The 22,897-nt window shown below is 36.3% G+C and overlaps 1 protein-coding gene across 1 annotated transcript in view; it reads right to left on the bottom strand.

The window, feature by feature from the left end:
- Positions 1-16,013: 16,013 nt before the first annotated feature.
- The window catches only part of Frmd3 (FERM domain containing 3), a 199,413-nt gene continuing 192,529 nt past the window's right edge, over positions 16,014-22,897 (bottom strand). Inside the window, exon 14 of the mRNA XM_051163409.1 lies at positions 16,014-17,609. Coding sequence (XP_051019366.1) covers positions 17,017-17,609 — 593 coding nt within the window. The 3' untranslated portion in view covers positions 16,014-17,016. The remainder of the gene's footprint in view (positions 17,610-22,897) is intronic.

Here is a 22,897-nt window from a genome sequence, read left to right as displayed (position 1 = left end):
CAAATGTGCATAAATGCATAAAAGTGTGTGTCAGGGTGATGACTGTACATGTGTGTTTGACTGAAAGAATGTATCAAATGCACAGGAAAGTGTGTGTGCCAGAGAGACTGTGTGTGAGGGTTTCTGTCTGAATGTTTGTATACATATGAGTGAGAGGGTGGGGCTCTTATTAGGATTAGGGCTAAGGTAATGTTAGGGGTCAGGTTTATAATTAGGTGTATTTCTAGGGAAAGCTTTACATTTATGGTTAGTATTAGAAATATGGATGTGGTTAGGCATGGAGAAAAATTAGGGTAATGCTGAGAGTTAGGGCTAGGATCAGGGTCACAGTCAGACTTAGGTCTAGGATTAAGATTAAGACTAGGCTTAGTAGTATTAGGCCTGGGTTAGGTTTGCTTAAATATTAAGGTTTAGGATAGAGTTAAGGGATACACTTAGAGCCTGTAGAGTTGGCTCAGAGGTTATAAGCACTGTTTCCTCTTTTAGAGGTCCTGAGTTCAATTCCCAGCAACCACATGATGGCTCACAATCATCTGTAATGAGATCTGGTGCCCTCTTCTGGCATGCAGTCATACATGCAGGCAGAATACTGTATACATAATAAATAATAAATCTAAGAAAAGGATACATTTAAGATTATGAATTGGTGCTCAAACTATGGCACCTTCCAAGGACAATACATGCAGTAAACTTAGAACTCTTAACTAGATCTAGTCAATGGAAAGAACAGTCTCCACAGTTGAGTGGAGAGTGGAGAGTGGAGAGTAGGGACTGACTTTCATAAGAACTCGGGTGCTCCATATTTGACCACGTCCCCTTGATGGGGAGGCCTGGTGGCACTCAGAGGAAGGATAGCAGGCTACCAAGAAGAGACTTGATACCTTATGGGCATATACAGAGGGGAGGAAGTCCCCCCTAGTCACAGTGATAGTGGAGGGGAGTAGGGGGAAAGCGAGAGGGAGGGAGGAATTGGAGGATACAAGGGATGGGATAACAATTGAGATATAATATGAATGAATTAATAATAAAAATGTATCTTAGTATTTAAAAAAAAGATTATGAATTTGGTTAGAGATATGGTGAGTACTGTAATCTCTCTCTCTCTCTCTCTCTCTGTTGTGTGTGTGTGTGCGTGTATGTGTGTGTGTGTGTGTCTGTGTCTGTGGTCAGGTGTAGGTTTAGTTTTAAGAATAAGGTTAGAGAAAGAATCCAAAAGGCTTAGAGTTTCATTTACTGCTACAATTCAGCCTGTGGTTAGGTTTTAAGGTTAAGTTAAGGTTAAATTTATGATTATTTTTAGAGTTAAGGACATGGTTAGGATTAGGATTATGGTTAGGGTTAATGCTATGAATAAGTTTGTATTAGCATTAGGAATAAGATTAGGGTTATTTAAGGGTTAGAGTCTAGTGTTAGTGTTAAGGTTTGGATTAAGTTTAAGGTTAGTTTTAGAATTAGAGTTAATGCTAGGCTATTGTTGTGGTCCGGATAGATTTACAGTTAGTATTATTATTAGCATTAGGGTTATGATTATGATTATCTTAGGCTTAGGGTAATATATTGTTATGATTAGGAGAGTTTTTGGCTTATGGTTGTTATTTGAATTAGCATTAGGTTTAAACATTGAGGCATGATAGGGTTATGATTAGGCTTAATTTAAGATGAGGGATAAAGTTTTAGATAGAGAAAATTTGAGATTGAGGGTTATTATTAGTATTAGAAATAAGTGTTAGGGTTATGATTTTAATGTGGTTATAGGTTGGGTTAGTGCCACAAATATGTTCATGTTGCAGTTAGGGTTAGTGCTAGGTCTAACTCTAGTGCTTGAGTAAGGGTTCTTGTTACAAACAGGGGTGGGGGTTTAGGCTTTTGCTGGTATTAGGATTTATGGTTAGAATTAGGGATAGTGTTAAAGTTTTAATAGTAGTAGAGATAGGAATATGGTTAGTTTTAGAATTAGTAATGGGCTATGGTTAGATTTAAGATTAAGGTTAGGTTTAAGACAAGGCTAACATTAGAATTAGATTTAAAGCTGGCATTAGTGATATATTTAAGTTTAAGAATAGGGTCATCTTATTGTTAAGAACATGGCTATGGTTAGGGAAGTACTTCTTACTATTCAGTGTAAAGTTTAATTAAAATTTTTCTTCTTTGTAATTTATATTTCTGTGTCACAATATACGATACAAGTCATTTTAGTGAATTTCTACTTGATTCTTGTTTTGTCTTTTTAGTGCTGAAACTGTACCTAGGGCTTCATCCATGCTATGTAAACCCTTAACCACTGAACTATACCTCATCTTCTGACTGTTGATAAGCGGGAGAGCTATGATTAAAAAGCAGAAATTCTACTCTGTTTAAATTTCTCAAGAATACAAAGAAGCATCCTAGAAGAGCAACTGAAAGAGGGCATGTAATACATTCTGAGTACATGTTAGATGGCTTCTACTGCTATGACATACCTTTTAAAAGCACTCTGCCTTACTTTCAAGTGATGTATTTTTAAAAAAATATGGATGAGGCATATGGTAATCACTTGACCAAGAAGCATTGTAATTACATGGCCAACACTGTATCCCAGAGCCCGAATTGTTGTTTAAGAACTTTAACCTCAAACCATGTTTTAAAATTTAGATTTACTGAATAGAGGATACAATTCATTCAATTTGTCAAAATTACAGGAGACTTAAACTAGAAAATTGAAAATTTTAACTACTTCTGAACAATGTAGCTATTAACGTAATGTAAACTAACATTGTTTTCTTAACATTTTCTTTTCCCTGAAGAGTATTCTCCTTGGAAATTTAATGATAAGGATAACAATTCTGTGAATTAGAAGAATCAGGGTCATGGATACTAGCTAGAGAAATGTCTAGAGTTTGCAGTTCAATATGTAGTAACCATAGGACACATCTTTTTATCTTATTAACAGTATTCCTCGTTAGCCATGAAAATGACTTTGAAGCTCTTTCTAAAGAGATATTTGCAATAACTAAAGGTGTGGAATAGATATATGTGGTTCCAATCAACCCTATATTAGTGACCTACTGATTTGTTGTTCCTCCTGTCAATTGTGAAAACTGTGAAGACACATTGGTGACAAACATCCTCTGATGCCCAAGGCTTAGCCAAGAGCAGTGTTCTGTACACTATCTTTTATTTTTGGGACACTGGAAGTTAAAAGTTCTAAGTATTACCCTGCCCCCTGGCCCCACCCTGCCACTATTGCAATTCCCAGCAGATAAAAGACACAATGGCCAGAAGATGGTTCAAATCAGCTTTACTAATGGATGGGTCTGTGCACCTGAAGTCTGAGGCTAAGAGCTGTTTCTTTCTTCCTCTCTGAAGTGATGACAGTTGAGCCTTCTTGGCTGGCTCACAAATTTATCCACCCAGACAGAGAGAGAGAGAGAGGTTGGAATGTGGAGAACTGGTATTGGATGAGTCCACCATGTGCAGGTCCTGCTGGGTCTGATTATGGCATAGAGACTGGAAGTCCAAAAGCAGGTCCAAGACAGACAGGAAAAGAGAGAGAGAGAGAAAGAGAAGTAGGAGGATAAGTAAACAGGGCCTTTCATCACATTATCTCCCTTAAGTAGAGAAAGTCAGCCCAAAGATGCTCAAGTCTCATCAACCACAACCATCCCTGAAGTCACTCTATATGTAAAAGCACCTCACCAGTACTTGCTGTTTAGGTTGGGAATGTTGTGAGAGAGTCTTTCTCTGTTTGACTCATCATAAAATATAAAGCAAAAATAAAAGTAGATGTTAATTTGGCTTAGAAACTCAATGTTCTACACAATAAGCAAGTGGCTAAGTGCTGTATTCTTGGAGCTCTTAGGCTCAATGGACAGTACTCAACCTGCTTCCAAGAAAATATGCCCTATCAACCCAATTTCCCCATATCTACTCCTAGCTTAGATTTGTAACTCTAGATGGAGTGTACACATTTTATTGTAAATATCCCACTAGCTTTCTTAAGGTTGATTCAAGGCTTAGAGTTGAGTACAAAAAGGATTTCCTCCTCATTCAAGCACAGAAGGAGAATATTTCTGTCCTTATATGGCCAAATCACTGAGTAATGCTCAGTGTAATTTAACAGGGAAATGTATGCATTGTTTTTATTTTATTTTATTCTATTTTAGGTTTTTCGAGACAGGGTTGCTCTGTGTAACAGTCCTGGCTTTCCAGGACTCACTTTGTAGACCAGGCTGGCCTTGAACTCACAGTGATCCACCTGCCTCTGCCTCCCGAGTGCTGAGGCATGTGCCATGACTGCCGGCACATACATTGTTTTTAAGCCCTAGGATAGGTATGAATCTCTAAATATCAGTGGGTGCCAACTCATTCACAGACACTCAAAAGAGCTGCCAGAGCCAGGACTGCAAGTCCCTAGGTCATCCAGTCAGTGAGCATTACAGTCTGAACTCTTTTTTTTGTTGTTGTTTTGTTCTGGACTCTGTGCTCTGTCCTGAGGACAGCTGAGTAAGAAAAATTCAATGCATTCAGGAAACAACTACAACAAGGGACTGGTACTGCTTCACATATACAGTATTTCTTCTGCATCTGTGTGAAGAGTGGGTTGAATACACACTAGAGGGGCAGCAAAAGTACAATAGTAAAATTGTATCAAGTCTGTAACAGATAGAGGGGTTTTGTGGCAAGTATAGCAGAGATAAGAGTCTGATGCAACTCTCTCTGGAGCAGGAACTCCTTTTTCTAGACAGTGGTGATAACTCCTAATTTCTAACAATCTGATCGTTTTTCCCAATTCTGCTTATTTTCTGTGTATTTCTTTTTATTAAGTATTTTTATGTAAAATATATGTTGGTCCTATTCTTTCTCTTCCTACAACTTCTCCCAGATCTTCACCTAACTACCCACCCAACTGTGTTCATTCATTCATGCATTCTCTCTCTCTCTCTCGCCAATAAAACAAAAGTAATAGTCACAACAAACAAACAAACAAACAAACAAACCAAAATAAAACCAAAACCATTTTGTGCTGATCAACTACTTCTGGGCATGGAGCCTTCCCTAAAGTGTAGATCATTTATCTAGTGACATCCACTGTAGAACTATGATTTTTCCTTTCCCAGCAGATATCAATTGTGAATAGCTTCTTGATTAGGGCTGTGAGTTTGTATCCACTTCCCAGTTTAGGCTCTTGTTTGGTTTGAGTCTGTGCATGCCTCAGGGTCTCTGTGAGTTTAAGTGGGTATTGACCCTGTTGTGTTTTGAAGTACTGTTTCCTTTGAGTCATACACCACCCCTGGCTCTTACAGTCTTGACACCTCTTCTACATATATCCCTGAGCCTTGAGGGGGAGGAGCTGATAATGACATCCTATTTAAGGCTCTCAGCACACTGTCTAGTTGTAGGTCTCTGAGTTAATTAGCATCAGTCACAAGAAGAAACTTCTCTGATGAGGACTGAGCAGTGCATTGATTTAGGGGTATAGTACTATGTCATTAGGACTCGTTTTATTCCTATTTTCATTAGCAGAATTATAAATAGGTTTTCTTTTAGGACTCATGGCCTATTTAGTTTGAGGATGTTTGTCACTTATCAGTGTCAGGTATAGGTGCCATCTTCCTGGAGTGGGCCTTAAATCCAATGCAAAAGTGGTTGATTTCTCCTATAGTATTTGTTGCACAATTGTGCCAGTATACTACTAGAGATTATGAGTTTATAGTTAGGCAATATTGATGATTAACTTTCTCCTCCAAAAAGGCACAGTTTACCTTTTTGCACTATGGATGCTAGTCAGTAGGGTGAAGCTTCTCATTGGTATCAGCTCAATTTCTTTGTATTCAGTGACAAAGTGGTTGTGGAAGGTAACAAGTAGCCTTGGAAATAGATTGTGATGTTTTGTAAGGGTGCCCATGGGACCCCCTTGTCCAATGAGTATAAAAGATGTAACCAATTCTAAGCACTGGGGGTTTTATTTGGTGGTATAACGTGTCCAGTTGGGGCATTTTGTCTCTAATTATATGGTGATTCAATTAAAATTCATTTCATATATGTACATGTTTTAGGAAGCTTCTACAGTAGCAAGCTTCTGCATGGTTTTTCCAAAATGTCTTCAGTATTAGTTGTTCTCCCTCCCTATATTCTCCCTTTATTCTGTCATCCCATTCCCCTCCCCACTCAACCCCTCTTTACTATTTTCCCCTCTATCTCTTTATTACACTGTATTTTATTTTCCTTTCCTTGGAAGCTCTTCTCCCCCACTGGACTTTTACTAGCTGCCTGGCCTTTGTGGTTATTTGGATTTAAATGTAAATATGTAAAGCCAGAGGGGTCTGCTCAAACTATTGCACTAACCAAGGACAATACAAAAGTAAACATCGAACCCCTACTCTGATCTACCCAGTGGACAGGACATTTTCCACTGTTATGTGGAGAGTGGGGACTGACTTTGACATGAACTCTGGTGCTCCATATTTGACCACTTCCCATTGGTGGGGAGGCCTGATGGGACTCAAAGAAAGAGTAAGCAGGCTACCAAGATGAGATTTGATAGCCTATGACCATATAGTGGGGAAGGAGGACCCCCTGGGTCTCAGACCTAAGGGAGGGGAATAGGGTGAAAGCGGGAGGGAGGGAGGAATGGGAGGATACAAGTGATGGGATAACAATTGAGTTGTAATCTGAATAAATTAATAAAATTAAAATTAAATTAAAAAGCCTAACATTCATATATAAGAGAATACATACAACATTTGTCTTTTTGGGTCTGGATTAACTCATGAAAGATGATATGTTCTAGCTCTATTTGCTTAATTATGAAATCCTGAAATTTTCATGATTTCTTCTTGGGTAAAAGAAGAATAACTTTATGTGTTTTTAAAATAATTTTTGGGAATTTTGGTTTTTTCGAGACAGGGTCTCTCTGTGTAGTCTTGGCTGTCTTGGACTCACTTTGTAGACCAGGCTGGCCTCAAACTCACAGCGATTTGCCTGCCTCTGCCTCCTGAGTGCTAGGATTAAAGGCATGCACCATCACGGCCGACTATGTGTTTTAAAGCACTACATTTTCATTATTCATACATCAGTTGATGGACACAGATGTGGTTTCTGTTTTCTGGCTATTAGGAACAGCATTGATAAATATGGAGGAGTAAGTATCTCCGCAGTATAATGCAGACTCCTTTTGGTGTGTACCTGAGAGTAGGATAGCTGGATCTTGTAGCAGATCAATTTTCAGCCTTTTTGAAGAACCTCCACACTGATGTCCACAGTACCTGTATCAGTTTGAACTCTTACCAGAAATGAATGTGTTTTCCTTTCCCTAAGTTCTTGTCAGAATGTACTGTCCTCTGTTTTATTGATCCTGGGCATTCTGATAGGGGCAAGATGAAATCTCTTATAGTTTTGGTTGTGAGCCTAGCCTTTAATGGCTAAGCCATTTCTTCAGCCCAAGATGAAATCCTAAAGTTCTTTTAATTTCTATTTTTCTGATGGCTATTTGAACATTTATTTAAGTGCTCTCAGCCTCAATTATTTTTTTAAAGATTTATTTATTTATTATGTATACAGTGCTTGGCCTGCACAGCAGAAGAGGGTATTATATCAGATTATAAATGGTTGTGAGCCACCATGTGATTGCTAGAAATTGAACTCAGAATCTTTGGAAGATCAGCCAGTGCTCTTAACCTCTGAACCATCACTCCATCCCCTGCCTTGAACCTTTTAAGAACTCTGTTTATCTTTATACTTCATTTTTGATTGGGATATTTATTTTCGTAATGTATAATTTTTTGTATATTCTAGGCACTAAATATCATTCAGATACATAATTGGTTAAGATCCCCCCACTGCCCATATGCTAGCATTTTTGCAACACGATGGTATCTTTTGCTGCACAGAAGTTTTTGGTTTGCTTTTTTTGTTGTTATTTTAGCTTCATGAGGTCCCATTTATTGTTGAGATTAGTGCCCATGGTATCATTGTTCTGCTAAGAAAGTCATTTCTTGTGTCAATGAGTTCAAGCATATCCCCCACTTTATCTTGTATGAGATTCAGGGTATCTGGTTTTATGTTTAGGTAATTTATCCACTTGGAGTTGAGTTTTGTTTAATAACATAGACATGAACCTATTTTCAATAGTCTACATACAGTCATCCACTTTTACCAGTGCCATCTATAGAAGTGTTGTCTTTTTTCTAGTGTATATTTCTAGCCTCAGGTGTCCATAGGGTTTTTTTTTTTTAAGTATCTGGGTTTTTTTTTTTTAATTAGATTCCATTATTCAATGTGTCTGTTTTTATTCCAACACCATTCTGTTTTTACTATTATGTCTCTCTAACACAACTTGAAATATATGGTGGTGATAGCGCCAGAAGTTCTTTTATTATTCAGGATATCTTGGGCTATCCTGCATTTTATTTTGTGCTTCCATATGAAGTTGAATATTGATGTTTCAATTTCTGTGAAGATTTGTGTTGGGATTTTTAATTCTTTTATTTTTAGGTAGTTTCCCTGATGTCTTTCTCAGTATGGTTGTCACTTGTATATAGGAAGTCTACTGTTTTATATGTGTTAATCTTGATTCTCACTACTTTTCTGAAAGTGATTATCAGCTGTAGGGGTTTTCTGGTGAAGAAACCCCTTCTTCTTCCCTTCCTATTTGTATTCCCTTGATCTCTTTCAGTCATCTGAGTGCTCTAGTTAAGACTCTAAGAGCTATATTGATTATATATGGAGACAGTGGACATCTTGTCTTTTTCCTGATTTTAGTAGAAATGTTTTGAATTCTTCTCTCCATTTCAGGTGATGTTACCTTTATCATGCTGTGGTATGTCTCTTGTATGCCTAGACTTCTATCGTAAAAGAATGTTGAAATGTATCAAAGGCCTTTTCTGCATCCGATGAAATGATCATATGGTTTTTGTCTTTGAGTTTGTTTATATGATGGGTTATATTTATTGATTTACATATGTTGAATGTTCATGTATCTCTGAATGGAGCCAACTTGATTATGTTGTATAATCTTTTCTTTATGTTCTGTAATTAATATGAAAGTATTTTTATAAAACATTTTCCCCTATAATGTTGCTGTTTGAATAAAAATGGCCCAATATACACATATAATTGAATGCTTGGTCCCTAACTGATGGAAATGTTTTGGGAAATTTCCTAGTCTATTGGCATTCATTGCTGTGAAGAGACAGCATGACCATGGCAATTCTTAGAAAAGAAAGTAGTTAAGTGAGAGCTTGTTTACAGTTTCAAAGGTTGTCCATTATCTTCATGACAGGAAGCATGGCAGCACAAAGGCAGACATCATGCTGGAGAGGTAGCTGAGAGTTCTCTGAAACAGACATCAAGCCTCCATTTAAGTGTTTTTTTGTTTGTATGTTTTGTTTTTGCTTTTCTTAGAAGTTGCCTTAGTTATGCTGTCTCTTCATAGCATTAGAAAAGTAACTAAGACATATCTTCATAAGAAATATTGTTCTACAAATGCTAATTTTTACATATCTATTTTTTTTGCTTTAACTCATTTTTTACATGGACACTTTATAAAACAGCGATTATGTTATTAGCGCTTATATTTAGAATCATCTCTCATAGTGTATTTTAAATCTTTGAGGTTATTATTTGTAATACATAAATCCAAATTTTCATTTTAACTTATTTCCATGATGTAGTGGATGTTTTGGTTTATATGTAAACATGTCTGTGTTTTAATCCCAGGTGTGGGATATGAGGGCTGCTTCAGTTTGTCCACAGATCATAACTGCCTCCTGAGAGGACACTTGATATTTGTCAGCAATGAACTACCTCATGTGAGGGTAGGAGGTGGGACATGGTCTTTGTTAGTGGGGATAAAATCCACACCCAGAAAGAGATTGGGGGCTCCAAGGAAGAAGAAGGCTACAGGTGCTTATTCTCTGCTGCTTATGGTTGGTGTTGATGCAGTTTGAGGAGGCAAAGAAGTTGCAGATATCCTGCAACAAGGATTGGATTTGCCCAAGGAACCTGATGACCCTAATCAGCAGGAAGTAGCTAAGGAAAACTACACCCCTTCTCCCCACTAACTTTTTTCCTCTCCTACCTGGTGTTGGGGTGTTGGAAGGGATTAGGGTGCAGATGGGAAGAAAGAGGTTTAAGGAACCCAAAATAAAAGTAGTTGTTTAAAAGTTAAAAAGCAAAAACAAAAACAAAAAAACAACTACTGCACCAACCGAGGACAATACCTGCAGTAAGCATTGAACTCCTATTCAGATCTAGCCAATGGACAGGACATTCTCCACAGCTGTGTGGAGAGTGGGGACTGACTCTGACATGAACTCTGGTGCTTCCTATTTGACCACTTCCTCTTGGTGGAGAGGCCTGCTGGCACTCAGAGTAAAGATAGGTAGGCTACTAGGATGAGACTTGACAGGCTGTGACCATATGGTGGAGGAGGATGTCCCCTTCTGTCACAGAACTAGGGGAAGGGAATATGGTGAAAGAGGGAAGGAGGGAGGAATGGAATGATACTAGAGAGGGGATAACAATTGAGATGTAATCTGAATAAATCAATTAAATAAAAAAGAAAATAAAATATGTCCTTGAGTCTCTAAATTTTTTTGGTGCCTGTTGTAATGTCTCACTTTTTATCCCTAATTTTACTAATTTGAATTTTCTTTCTCCAATTTTTAAAATTGGGCTAAGGGTTTGTCAATCTTGTTGATTTTTTTTTCAGTGAAGTAACTCTTTATTTTACTGAATTTTTTGTATTGCTTTTGCTTGCTTTTTTGTTTCTATTTTACTGATTTCAAACCTATATTGATTATTTCTTTTCATCTCCTCTTTTTGAGTTTTATTTCAACTTGTTTTGCACATATTTAAGTGTGTGATTGAATCACTAATATGAGATCACTCCTATATTGTGAAGTAGGGACTTAGTGCTAAGAACTTGTCTCTTAGAACTGCTTTCTTTGTGTCTCGTACATTTTGGAATGATGTGCTTCCATTTTCATTCAATTCTATAAAGTTTTAAATTTCCTTATAGTTTTCTATCTACACCTATTTTTCATTCAATAGTGAGCTATTCAGTTTTCGTGAGTTCGTATACTTTTTGCTGTTTTCTGTTGTTGCAGATAGCCAGCTTTATTATACAGTGGTCAATTATGATGCTAGGTGGTATTTTAATTTTCTTATGCTTGTTTACAATTGCTTTGTATCTTAACATGTGCTCAATTTTGGAGAAAGTTGCATGAGTTCTGAGAAGCAAGTGTATTGTTTCGTATTTGAAGCTAAATTTAGAGACTTAAGGGCATATTTTAAACTTCTTGATATACATGACCTACGAATGTTAAGTCAAGGTAAAATAAATTACTTAAATTTAAATAATCTATAGATGTCTGCTACACTCATTTGGTTTATGAGGTTACTTCACCCCAGCATTTTTCTGTTCAGTTTTTTATGGATGAAATATCTAATAGTAACAGTGGGGTACTGAAGTCATCCACTATCACTGTGTGATGGTCAATATCTGACTCTTTGCTTTAGTACTGTTTTTTAAAAAATATTTTTAAAAATATATTTTATTAATTTATTCATATTACATCTCAATTGTTGTCCCATCCCTTGTATCCTCCCATTCCTCCCTCTCTCCCATTTTCCCCTTACTCCCCTCCCCTATGACTGTGACTGAGGGGGACCTCCTCCCCCTGTATATGCTCATAGGGTATGAAGTCTCTTCTTGTTTTTGGTTTTTTAATGAAAACAGATACCTTGTATTTGGCACATAAATGTTTTTAATTCCAATGTCCCCTTGGTAGATTTTTTTCTTAAATGTAGTAACTGCTCCTATAGCTTCCGATTAGTTTTGGGTTAAAGTCTATTTTGTCAGTTATCACAATAACTTCAGCTGTTTTCTTCTAGTTCCATTTGTCTGGAATATCATTTACCACTGTTTATGCCTTAAGCTGATGCCTGCCGTTGATGGTAATGTGTTTTTTTTGCATGAAGCAAAAAGATTGATACTGTTATCTAATTCAGTCTGTTAATGTGTCTTTTAATTGGGGAATTGAGATCATAAATATTGAGTTATTAATGAACAATATTTATTAATTCCTACTATTATGTTATTATGACAAGGACTTTGCCCCTCTATTGTTTGTTCTGGGATTATTTATTACCTTTGTTATCTTGGATACAGTCAGCTTTCAGACTGAAGTTTTCCTTTTGTAGTGCCTTTTTTGGAAGTCTATTGGTAGACATTGCTTGAATGTGCTTTCACCGTGAAATGTTTTTCTTTCTCTGTCAGATGTAATTGATAGTTTTGCTGGGTATAGTAGACTGGCCTGTCATCTGTGATCTCTCAGTGTTTGCATAACATCCATCTGGCTCTTATGACTTTCAGAGCCCCCACTGAAAAATCATGTGTTTTTGTAATTTTTGTAATGGCCCTTCCTTTATATGTTACATGGTCTTTTTGTTTTGTAGCTTTTAATATCCTTTGTTCTGTATATTTAATATTTTCAATATTATATATCATGGTGATTTTTCCTGTTATTTTCTATTTGAAGTTCTCTGTGCTTTCTGTACTTTGATCTCTTTCTTTCTATTGGAATTTTTTTCTATTATTCTGTTTGAAGCATTACCTGTGGCTTTGAATTGGAATTCTTCTCATTTGTGGATACCTATTACTCTTAATTTTAATCTTTTCATATTGTCCCAGATTTTCTAGGTGTTTTGTGCTTGTGTTTAAAAAAATTATTTAAGATTTTCTTTAACTGAGGTACCCATTTCTTCTACCTTATTGGTAATTTTTGAAAAATTCTCTTCCATGTCTTTTAACCTGATGGTGCGGATTACCTCTCAACTTTTTGTTTAACATCCCGAGTTTTTCATCTCAAGGTTTATTTTAGTTTTCATTCTCTTTAGTGGTTCTATTTCCTTCATTTTCATGTCTGGAATTATTTTCATTTCTTTATTATGTTGCTTTTTTTTCCTGTGGTCTTCATTAAAGCATTTACTTATATCTTCTTTAAGGTCTTTGAAAATATGCATACTTGCTATTTTGAAGTCCTTGTCTTGTGCTTTAGCTAAATTTCTTTCCTCCATTGGGCTTCTAGAGGAGATATACTTTCTTTTCTTTTTAAATTTATTTACCTTTATTTGATGTGCATTGGTGTTTTGCCTCCACGTATGTCTATGTGAGAGTGTCAGATCTTGGAGTTACAGACTGTAAGCTGCCATGTGGGTACTAGGATTTGAACCTGGGACCTCTGGAAGAGTAGTCAGTGCTCCCAATCACTAAGCCATCTCTCTGGGCCTGAGACATATATGCTTGATTGTTAATTTTTTTTTTCTGGGATCCAGGTATCTGGAGTTATGACATTTTATCTTGCCTTTGTTTTTTTCTTTGGCTGCTGTTGCCCAGTTTGAGTCCTAGGCCAGTGTGGTGCTATGCTAATTCCCACCCTAGTGTGGTGGTTGTGGGGTTCCTTATAGAGTGTTTCTGCATGGCCATGGAGAGTTACAAAGCAGTGTAGTTTATCTTGAAGAAATGGCTGAAAGGTGTGGGAGGGAAGAACTAGGGAAGGTTTGGATTCTGGATTTGCATCACGTCCCAAAAGGGCAGAAGTAGGCTTGGAGGAGGGACTGAGTTAAGTAGGCAGTGGCAGGCTTAGAACAAGTCTGGAGAAAACTGAGTGGAGAATGGCAAGGAGGAAAAATGTGGTCTTTAATCTGTTTTTAAGCTTAATAATTTTTCAGACAAGACAGATGTGGTAGCTCTGGGTCTCTGGTAGAAACAATTTCTGTGTGTCAGCTGGAAGTCACAAAAAAATGGAAATGGGTTAGAAGAAATGGCTGAAAAAGACCATGGAGGACTAAGGTGGGCACGGGGTTGTATCATGGTTCTGCACAAAAAGTCCAAGTCCCAAGCATATATATTTACCTTAATACCATTAATTTGGCTAATGGTGTCTTTTATAATGGAGTGTGTTTCTAGTGCTTAATTTTTTCTGCTTGGGTCTTATAACTTCAGTAAAATATTAGGTAATCTTCTCCATTACCTAATACACATCCTATAGTTTCTAACCCTTACTTTATGTAAAATAAAACTAAATGATTGAAAAAAATATTTTGCCCCGGAGTATTTTATTAGAGATTCCTGCTACCATATTAACAGACATACAATCTGGATGTTGACATAGAATGCTAATTTTACTATACAAAGATACAGCTCCAATAACAGTAATATGGCCCCCATACCTCTTGGTATTTCAAAGAAATTAACTCATTATAAATTCTTTCCAATGTTTTGTTCATAAACATTAAACAAATCACAAAATATACTGTAGATACATAAAACATATCATGTTTAGAACTCAGAAATATATGATCCTTTACCTATATCATTCTCATTATAAAGCTCATATTAGATCTAAACACAAGTCTGTATACACTTACTTGCTCTCTCTCTCTCTCTCTCTTTGTTTGTGTACACAAATCCACAAATGTACACAAAATACTTTCATAAAATAATTAAGCACTTGGGAGTCTACAGATCATGATATCTGAGAGAGAAAGAAACAATAGCATTCCACAAACTCCTCACCCGGGGCAAAATAAGCACAAGTAAGTATGTATGAAAGGCATGTGGGCTATATCTATATAAACACATACATACACATCTTTTATACTTATACATATACCAAATAATACAGAATATTCACATACTGTATACTTGCTTTGAACTCTCAATCTCAGTATTTTATATACTATCTTTTGAAGAATCTTTCTTCCTTTGACTCAAGCAACCGATGAAATTTTCTAGCAGAAAATGTGTATTTCTTAAAGGTTTTAATTTTGTAGCAAATAAAAGACATTATAGGATCCAAGTGTTAGACTTTATGGTTATTGTTTTAATTTAGCAGTCTTTATTCTGTCTTTCTCTAACAATATTTCTACTCCATAATGAACTGTTCCTCAAGAGAAGGGTGATGCAAGCTATAATGTTAAAACTATCTTCATCTTGCTCCTCATTACAAATCTGCATGCATGCATTAATGTTATATCTGTCTTATTTTCTTTTTATATTTTATAATATAAATATGCTATCTCCATAATTTAAAATCTTATTTAACTTAACCATCATTTTTAAAAGATGAAGGCTTGATGAGTTGTCAGCACTTCAAAGAAAATATGAAGCAAAATTTAAAGGGTGAGTAATTTCCTACCAACTGCACTGGAATACCCCTATGCCAGAGAGTATGACTTCAAAGTCATATGACAGCAAAAGAGAAAAATTAAGACCAGTCAAAATGTTGATCAGTGGCAAAATTCCAAAATAAATGGTTTCATGTCCCAATACTATAAATCATGGGTGCAATAGCAAGTATATATTATAATGCCTTCAACTCAAAGTTTCAAGAGCTGACTTTCAAAACTTACTTTCCAAAATAGTTACCTAATAGAACAGAGTGTGCTCATTCTGTGTCCAGTCTTTTCATAACCAAAGGCAATGAGACGTTTTCAACACAGGAGAAACTATGTTGTAAACGCTTGACTTCTTTGTTTCTTACTTGTAACACAGCATTGGTACATTTGGAAAGCACCAGATGTTTCCTATCTTGGGCTCATTGACATGAAGGAATGCACTCCAGGATTTATCATTTCTTTTGTCTGTTTCTATCTTCCATTATCTACTTCACCCAAACAGAATAGGTGTCTTATCAGATAGTTCACTTCATTGTTTCAATGGAAGCCTCCATTAGAAAAGAGTTCAGAACTTAAAGAAATCTATAAAGGAAACCTCTCTCTCTCTCTCTCTCTCTCTCTCTCTCTCTCTCTCTCTTTCTCTGTCTGTCTCTCTCTCTCTCTCTCTCTTTCTGTTTGTCTATTGGTATGTATCTCTTCTCCCATTCTCTGTCTTACACACACACACACACACACACACACACACAGACACCTTGAAATTTCACCCAGAGACTCACAATAAAAAGCGTGAGGGATCCCAAAAATTTACCTTAAAAAAGTCTCCACTTTTATTAACTAAATATGATTTTGCAAACTCAGAAAGTGAGTGCATGTCTCTTTACATTGAGTGCCATGTGTCACCATCACTGCCATAAAGGCAACCATATGCTTACCATCACTTGCCCAGCAATCTCCCCACAACTCTTCTTTGCTATCTTCTACTTGCCAAATCCTGCCTGCTTTCACTTAGGTTAGTAAACATGAACAATTAACTAGTGCATCTTCAACAATTTTACTATCACAAGTAGTTTCAACTTCTTCTAAGAGCATTCTGCTTCCCCAGAGCAAATGCAAATGAAAGTATAAGATTATCGTGTCCAAAACTTTGAAAGTAGACCCCATAATATCAATTCAATGTTCTCCATGCTCACATCTTCTAACCCAATCATGGTTTGAGAACTTACTGTAGTATCTTACTAGCATTTTTCAAAGTTATGTGCAGGTAATAAATTATGGATTAGTTAGCCAAAAATATCTTTAAAAAATCAGGTGCCAAAAGATTAAAAAATTCCACATGCATTAGTTTTACAATATGTATAGTTAGATAACTCCAGAAAGCTTCTTTTTTGCTAAAAATTTACCAAAATAGTTAGAATGCATAAAAATATTTAAAAAAAAACTGAAAGAAAACCCCAGCATCAACTTATTTGTATAGCCATCAGTAAAAGGACATTATTTTCATCAAAGATTATGTTAAAAAGATTTCTTTTATATTTTTACTAAAATTCTGATTTTGATTATAGCTCATAGTAAAGAAACAGGAATATCTAACTCCAATATATTACATGATTATGATATAATAAGGAGATTGTTTTTTGTTACTTCGTGGTTGCCTTTCTGAATGATAACTCAAAGAACTATATTTTATTTAAGCTGACTTAAAATCAATCAAGTACAGAAAATTTATTTCAAAGTTTGAGCACTCAGGTTAGAGAAAATACCTCTTGATAACTCAAGGCCATTCAAAACCTAACATCTACTGAAAACGACACTACTATTATTGAAGATAGCCCTTAGTCTTATCAGTTATGAATCTTATGAACAACCTAGCATGTACAGGAAGATGTTGACTTTCCCAGCCACCCACTCCTTCAGGGGACAGTAGTATTCATAGTGAAACTGCTCAAACTCTGGTGTTTGACGGATTTCGCATAAGAAGGAGAGATCAATACCTGACTCCAAAAGGAGGAGGAGCAGGGGAAATACAAACAGCAGCAATCCCAGGCCCACCACAAGGAGCCTGGAGAAACTCTTGACCAGGGGGTTGACCCAGATTCGGCCAGTCAGGATGGAGTAGCTCCATGACAAAGCTTGGCGAGCTTCCTTCAGCTCCTCCTCTTCAGCCATCAAAAAGGCATTTTCATCTGCTTCCAGTTCTTCAAATGAATCTGTGTCTTCCCTCTCTAACTCAAGCCTGGATGGACAGTCAAAGAGCATGTTGATTTCATCATCATCCACTGGGGTAGGGAGCAGGCTGGCACTGGGGTTGTACGCTAGTTCAGAAATGGTCAAGGGGTCATCTTGTGCTTTATCTTCTTCTTCACTTGGAGGATCTGCACACCGAGCTCCTTTCACTGGTGAGCTGGCAACCAGGGGCTCAGAACCATCCACTTTAGGCAATGGGGCACCTGGAAAGAAATTATTTTATGAAGTTTAAATTTCAGACTTTCTTCTTTTACAAAAATATGTACATAGAAACAAAGTTCAAGGAATACGTGAAACTATTCAGTAGCATGTTGTTATTAGAAAAAAAATCATGTTAGTAACAGTCTTTACATCATAAGTTCTCAGGTTAGAACAATAAACCTAAAATAAACAACACTGATGAAAATTTTGAAGGATGTACATGTTATTCTGGTTTACAACCTCTAAGAGTCAAATCTTTATGAAAAATGTGAAAATGGTTAAGGAATATGTGAAAATTACAAATGAAGTCTTTCAGAGTTCAAGGCTATAACACAATAGAGTATTATGTGAATTTGCCTTATAGGGCTAATTGAGGAATTGCTCTGAAATATTGCTTTCTACTCTTCCTTCCAGGCACACTCTTGGGACTTCTGCTGTTACTATTATACTGGTTGAGCATGTAATCTGTAAATCCAAAATATGAAAGTTCTGATATCCAGAATTTTTAAGGCAAAGCAAAGTTAAAGATTTTAGTCCATGTATGTTTTAGATTAAAAAAAAATTATTTATTTATTATGTATACAGTATTCTGTGTGCATGTAGACCTGCATTCCAGAAGAGGGCACCAGATCTCATTATAGGTGTTTGTGAGCTACCATGTGGTTGCGGGGAATTGAATTCAGGACCTTTGGAAGAACAGCCAGTGCTTTTAACCTCTGAGCCATCTTTCCAGATCAAATGTTATGGATTTTAGATTTTGAGGTTAGCAATACTCAAACATTAAACTATACACCAATGTTCCAAAATCAGAAGATAAGAAAAAAATGAAAGCTGATTAAGTTTTGGCTCAAAGTATCTGGGCTAGGTAATCCCCACCTGTAATTGCAATCTTTTGGTGTGTACAACTTGCATTTATCTCTTTTTATTTAACATTTTAATATACATGTTTATATTAAAATAGATTATTTTCATTGCTATTATTTATAAATTGAGCCAAAATTTCCACATAACCTTAACTATCTATTGGTAAAATGTTGTAAGACTAAAGAAAGTATAATTTTTCTAAGTGTTGCCTTTACATGTACAGCTTCTCACTCCCATTTTCTATAGCTACATGTCTGGAAGGCAAATTGGTTAAAGAGCTTGAGATTTTTGAAATGTTTATTGAGAAACATGTGTTTCTTTATATTATTATTTTTTATGTTTTTTTTACACATGTGATATCTAGCCACTTTTTATCTAAGCTAAAACCTGCCCATGTTAATTTTGAGTATTGGGTGAATAATGGGAAATAATGAAGACATCAAAAACAGGTTCTCCATGTTAGAAATACAATACAATATGAATTGACAACCAGGTAAATTAATTAGGCAAGTGTAAAACAGAATACCCTTAACAACTTCTCTACCTTTATTTTATAATTATTCAAGGAAAATCACAAAATATTTTCTGGTAGGTCTATCCTAAGAGCAGAAAACAGTTTAAATGGAAAATACCATGTATGTAACTCATCTGCAACTATGAGTATGTGTGTGAATCATCATCTACTGCAAATAGAACCTTCTCTGATGAGGACTGAGAGATGCAGTCATCTGTAGGTATAACGATGCATCGCTAGCTGCTGGTTTAGTACTATGTCCACACAGCAGAATAATAGTACGTTCCCTTTTCAGGCTACTTAGCTCTAGATTCTTCACTTGACAATGGTGTCAGGTGTGAGTTTTATTTGTGGAGCATGATTTAAATCTAATTAAAGAGTTATTGGTTGCTCACATGATGTTTATGTCACTATTTTAAACCAAAGGACATCTTCTACCAGGTCAGGCATTACTGTAGCTTAATGGTTCACAGCTGGGTAAGACCGATGATTACTTTTCTCCTCTGTTGGCAAGCAAAGTACCTTCCAGCAGTATTTTAAGACCAAAACACAAAAAAATCTCAGCATGGAGAGGACCTTTGGGTCTGAAGTTCCACCCCTAGCCAAGGAGCTATTGGAAATCATTGTCAGTTTTCTCTAAAGTGTAGCCTCTGTGCCCTTGGTTAGTTAATTACACTACAGTAGGTGCCACATGCACAAATTGATCTTGATGGATTAAGAGTTCTGGCTAGTTCTATGTCAACTTGACACAAGCTATAGTCATCTGAGAGTAGGCAGCCTTGATTGAGAAACTGCCTCTAAATGATTGGACTCTAAACAACCCTGAAGAGCATTTTCTTAATTATTGTTGATGGGGTAGAGTGTAGTACATTGTGTGTGGGAGTACACCTGGGCTGGTTGTCCTGGTTCTATAAGAAAGTAGGATGAGGGAGCCATGAGAAAAAAAGCTAGTAAACAGCATACCACCATAGCCTCTACATAAGTTCCTGCTTCCAGCTTAATTTCTTGTTTTAGTTCCTCTCAACTTCCTTCAGTGATAAACTATGAGGTGGAAGTGTAAGCCAAACAAGCCCTTTACTCCCCAACTTGCTTTTGGTCATGGTGTTTAATCTCAGCAATATAAATCTCAACTGGACAAGAAGAGTGTGTATATGGGGTGAATATAACCAAAATACCTTGTAGAAAATTGTCAAAGAACTAATAAAAAATAAAAAAGAAAATTAAAAAAACAGTCTATAGACAAATGGCCAATAAATACAAAATATTTATTATTGTAAAACACCATGGAAATACAAATCAAAACTATCAGCCCTTTTATCATTAAAGTAGGTTTTTAAAAAGTTGCAGCAGCAGGGCATGGTGGTGCATATTTTTAATTCCAGCACTCAAGGAGGCAGAGGCAGGGGGGACCACTTTAAGTTTGAGGCAAGCCGACAAAGCAAGTCCAGGACAGCTAATGCTACACAGAGAAAACCTGTCTTGAAAACAAAACAAAATGAAACAAAAAAAGTTATAGCAAAAAATTGTTGGTGAAGAGCTGGAGAAACTAGAGCTCTGAATATTACTAGCAAGAATATTAAGTTCTTAGTCAATATGAATAAAAGTCAAATACACAATTATCATCCAGTCATTCTATTAATATCTCAGTAATTGAGATAGGCACACAAAAAACCTTGCAAACAAATGTTCATAGCAATATAGTTCCAATTGTCAAACCGTAAATATGTCCCAAGTATTTTATCATTGGAAGACCAGATGAAGAAAATATGGTCTATAGGGAGAGCTTGTTTTCATTAAGGTTGTGGCACCTGTTAAGACTACTCTTAGTGGAGGTGCCATTCTCATAACTGGTCTCCATGAACTAAAAAAAAAAAAAAAAAAAAAAAAAAAAGAATACTACATTGGGTAGGTACAAACTTTGGTGTGGATCTAGGAAGGATTGGGAAAGGTGGGCGAGTATTATGAAAACATATCACATGAACTCCTCAAAAAATTAATCAAATTAAAAAAAAATAAAGTGTTGGGAGTTGGAGAGATGGCTCACAGGTTAAGAGCACTGACTGCTCTTCCAGAGGCCCTGAGTTCAAGTCCCAACAAGCATATAGTGGCTCACAACCATCTACAATGTGATCTAATGCTCTTTTCTGGCATGTAGACGTACATGCAGGCAGAGCACTAGCTGCCCAGTGAGGTCCAGATACCCAAGTAATAACTTGTTGCCTTTTCTTCACGACCCTCTTCATGTGAAAAATGCTGAAATCCCGCCTGCTGCTTATCTGTGACTCATACCATTTTTCTGAGTCCCTTTCTGCATAGGAGTCCTCAAAGCTCAGTTCACAACTGAGACAGGACTCCATAGCTCTTTCTCCCACCTTTCCTTCTCAATAGTCTACTGCCATCCAGGTGCTTTCTAGGTGCCTTACAAAGTCAAAGACCCAGGTAAGTAACCCCAATCTGTATTTTCAGTTCTTTGCCTCCTCAGGACCCCATAACTCATTCACTGCCTAAGAGGGGCCCAAGTATCCATCACAGAAGACTTGGAGAACCAGAAAAATGACTCATACTTCAGATTGCTGGTCCTTCCCGGATCATGATTCCCAAACTCCCATCTTTTGTCTGGCAATGTCCCTCAAAATGGGGAAAAATCCAGAACAGAATATAAAACAAAACAAAACAAAGCAAAAGTTTCACAAATATGAACCTCCCCCTGAACCACCAGTTCTACTGTAATGGTCTCTTAGTAAAAAAGACAAGTGAATACAGTTCAAAGGAATAATTATAAACATGTTCAAAGAGTTCAAAAATTCAAATACAACACAAACATCTGAATAAACAGCAGGATAGTAATAAATTGTTGAGACTCGGGAAAACACAAATAGCTGAATGAAATAAGGAGGATACTGTATAGTACAAAATTAGAATTAAAGATACTGAAACATAGAGGAAACGCAAAACTGAAATGAAGCTGGAAATGAAAAACTCAGTAATTTAACTACAAAGTGCAGTGGAAAACCTCAACAACATAGTGAATAGCAAAGGTAGAATATCAGGGCATCAAGAGTAGTTAGATACATTGGATCATACCATCAAATAAAATACAAATTAAAAAATAGACAAGATATTTGGAACACAATTAAAAGACCAAATCTACAAACAATGGTCATAGAATAAGGAGAAGAATTGTAAGTCAAAGTTACATTAAACAAAAATCACAAAACATCTCCAAATCTAGGGAGAATGGTATCCATCCATATAGGAGGCTCACAGAACACCAAATCAACATCAGAATAGAAATTTTCCACATAATTTTATAGTGAAAACAACAAACATACAGAACAAGCAATAGTATTTAAAGCTGCATAGGTGGGTTGTTGTATATAAAGGAAGGTCTATCAGAATAACTTGTAAATTCTCAAACTTTAACATCCAAAAGAATGTGGAGAATTATGATTCAAATCCTGAAAGGATACAGGTGAAGTCCAGACAACTATACCCAGCAAAAACATGTGCCAAAATTAAAACAGATAGTTTTCATATTAAAAACAGTCTGATGAAATTCAGGAGCACCAAGCCAATTCTGCAAGTAATTCTAGAAGGAATATTTCATACTGAAGAGACAGGTGAGTGTATCAAATACATGCTGAGGGAAAATGAAGCTATACTAGTGGTTGTAGAAATCAGGAATAAGAAAACAAACACCATAAAAATAAATAAAAGTATGGGAATTAAAGAACTTTCAATAATAACTCTGTATGTCAATGGTGACACTTTTCCAATCAAAAGACATAAGCTAGCCTATTGGATTAGAATACAGGATTCATCTTTTTGTTGTCTACGAGAAACATATCTCACTTCTAAGAACAGACAACTCCTTATATTGAAAGGCAGAAAAAGAGGGGCGGGAGAGATGGC

This window comes from Acomys russatus, chromosome 2 (genome assembly GCF_903995435.1).
Source record: "Acomys russatus chromosome 2, mAcoRus1.1, whole genome shotgun sequence".
Lineage (NCBI taxonomy): Eukaryota > Metazoa > Chordata > Mammalia > Rodentia > Muridae > Acomys > Acomys russatus.
This window is presented reverse-complemented; position numbering and strand designations above follow the sequence as displayed.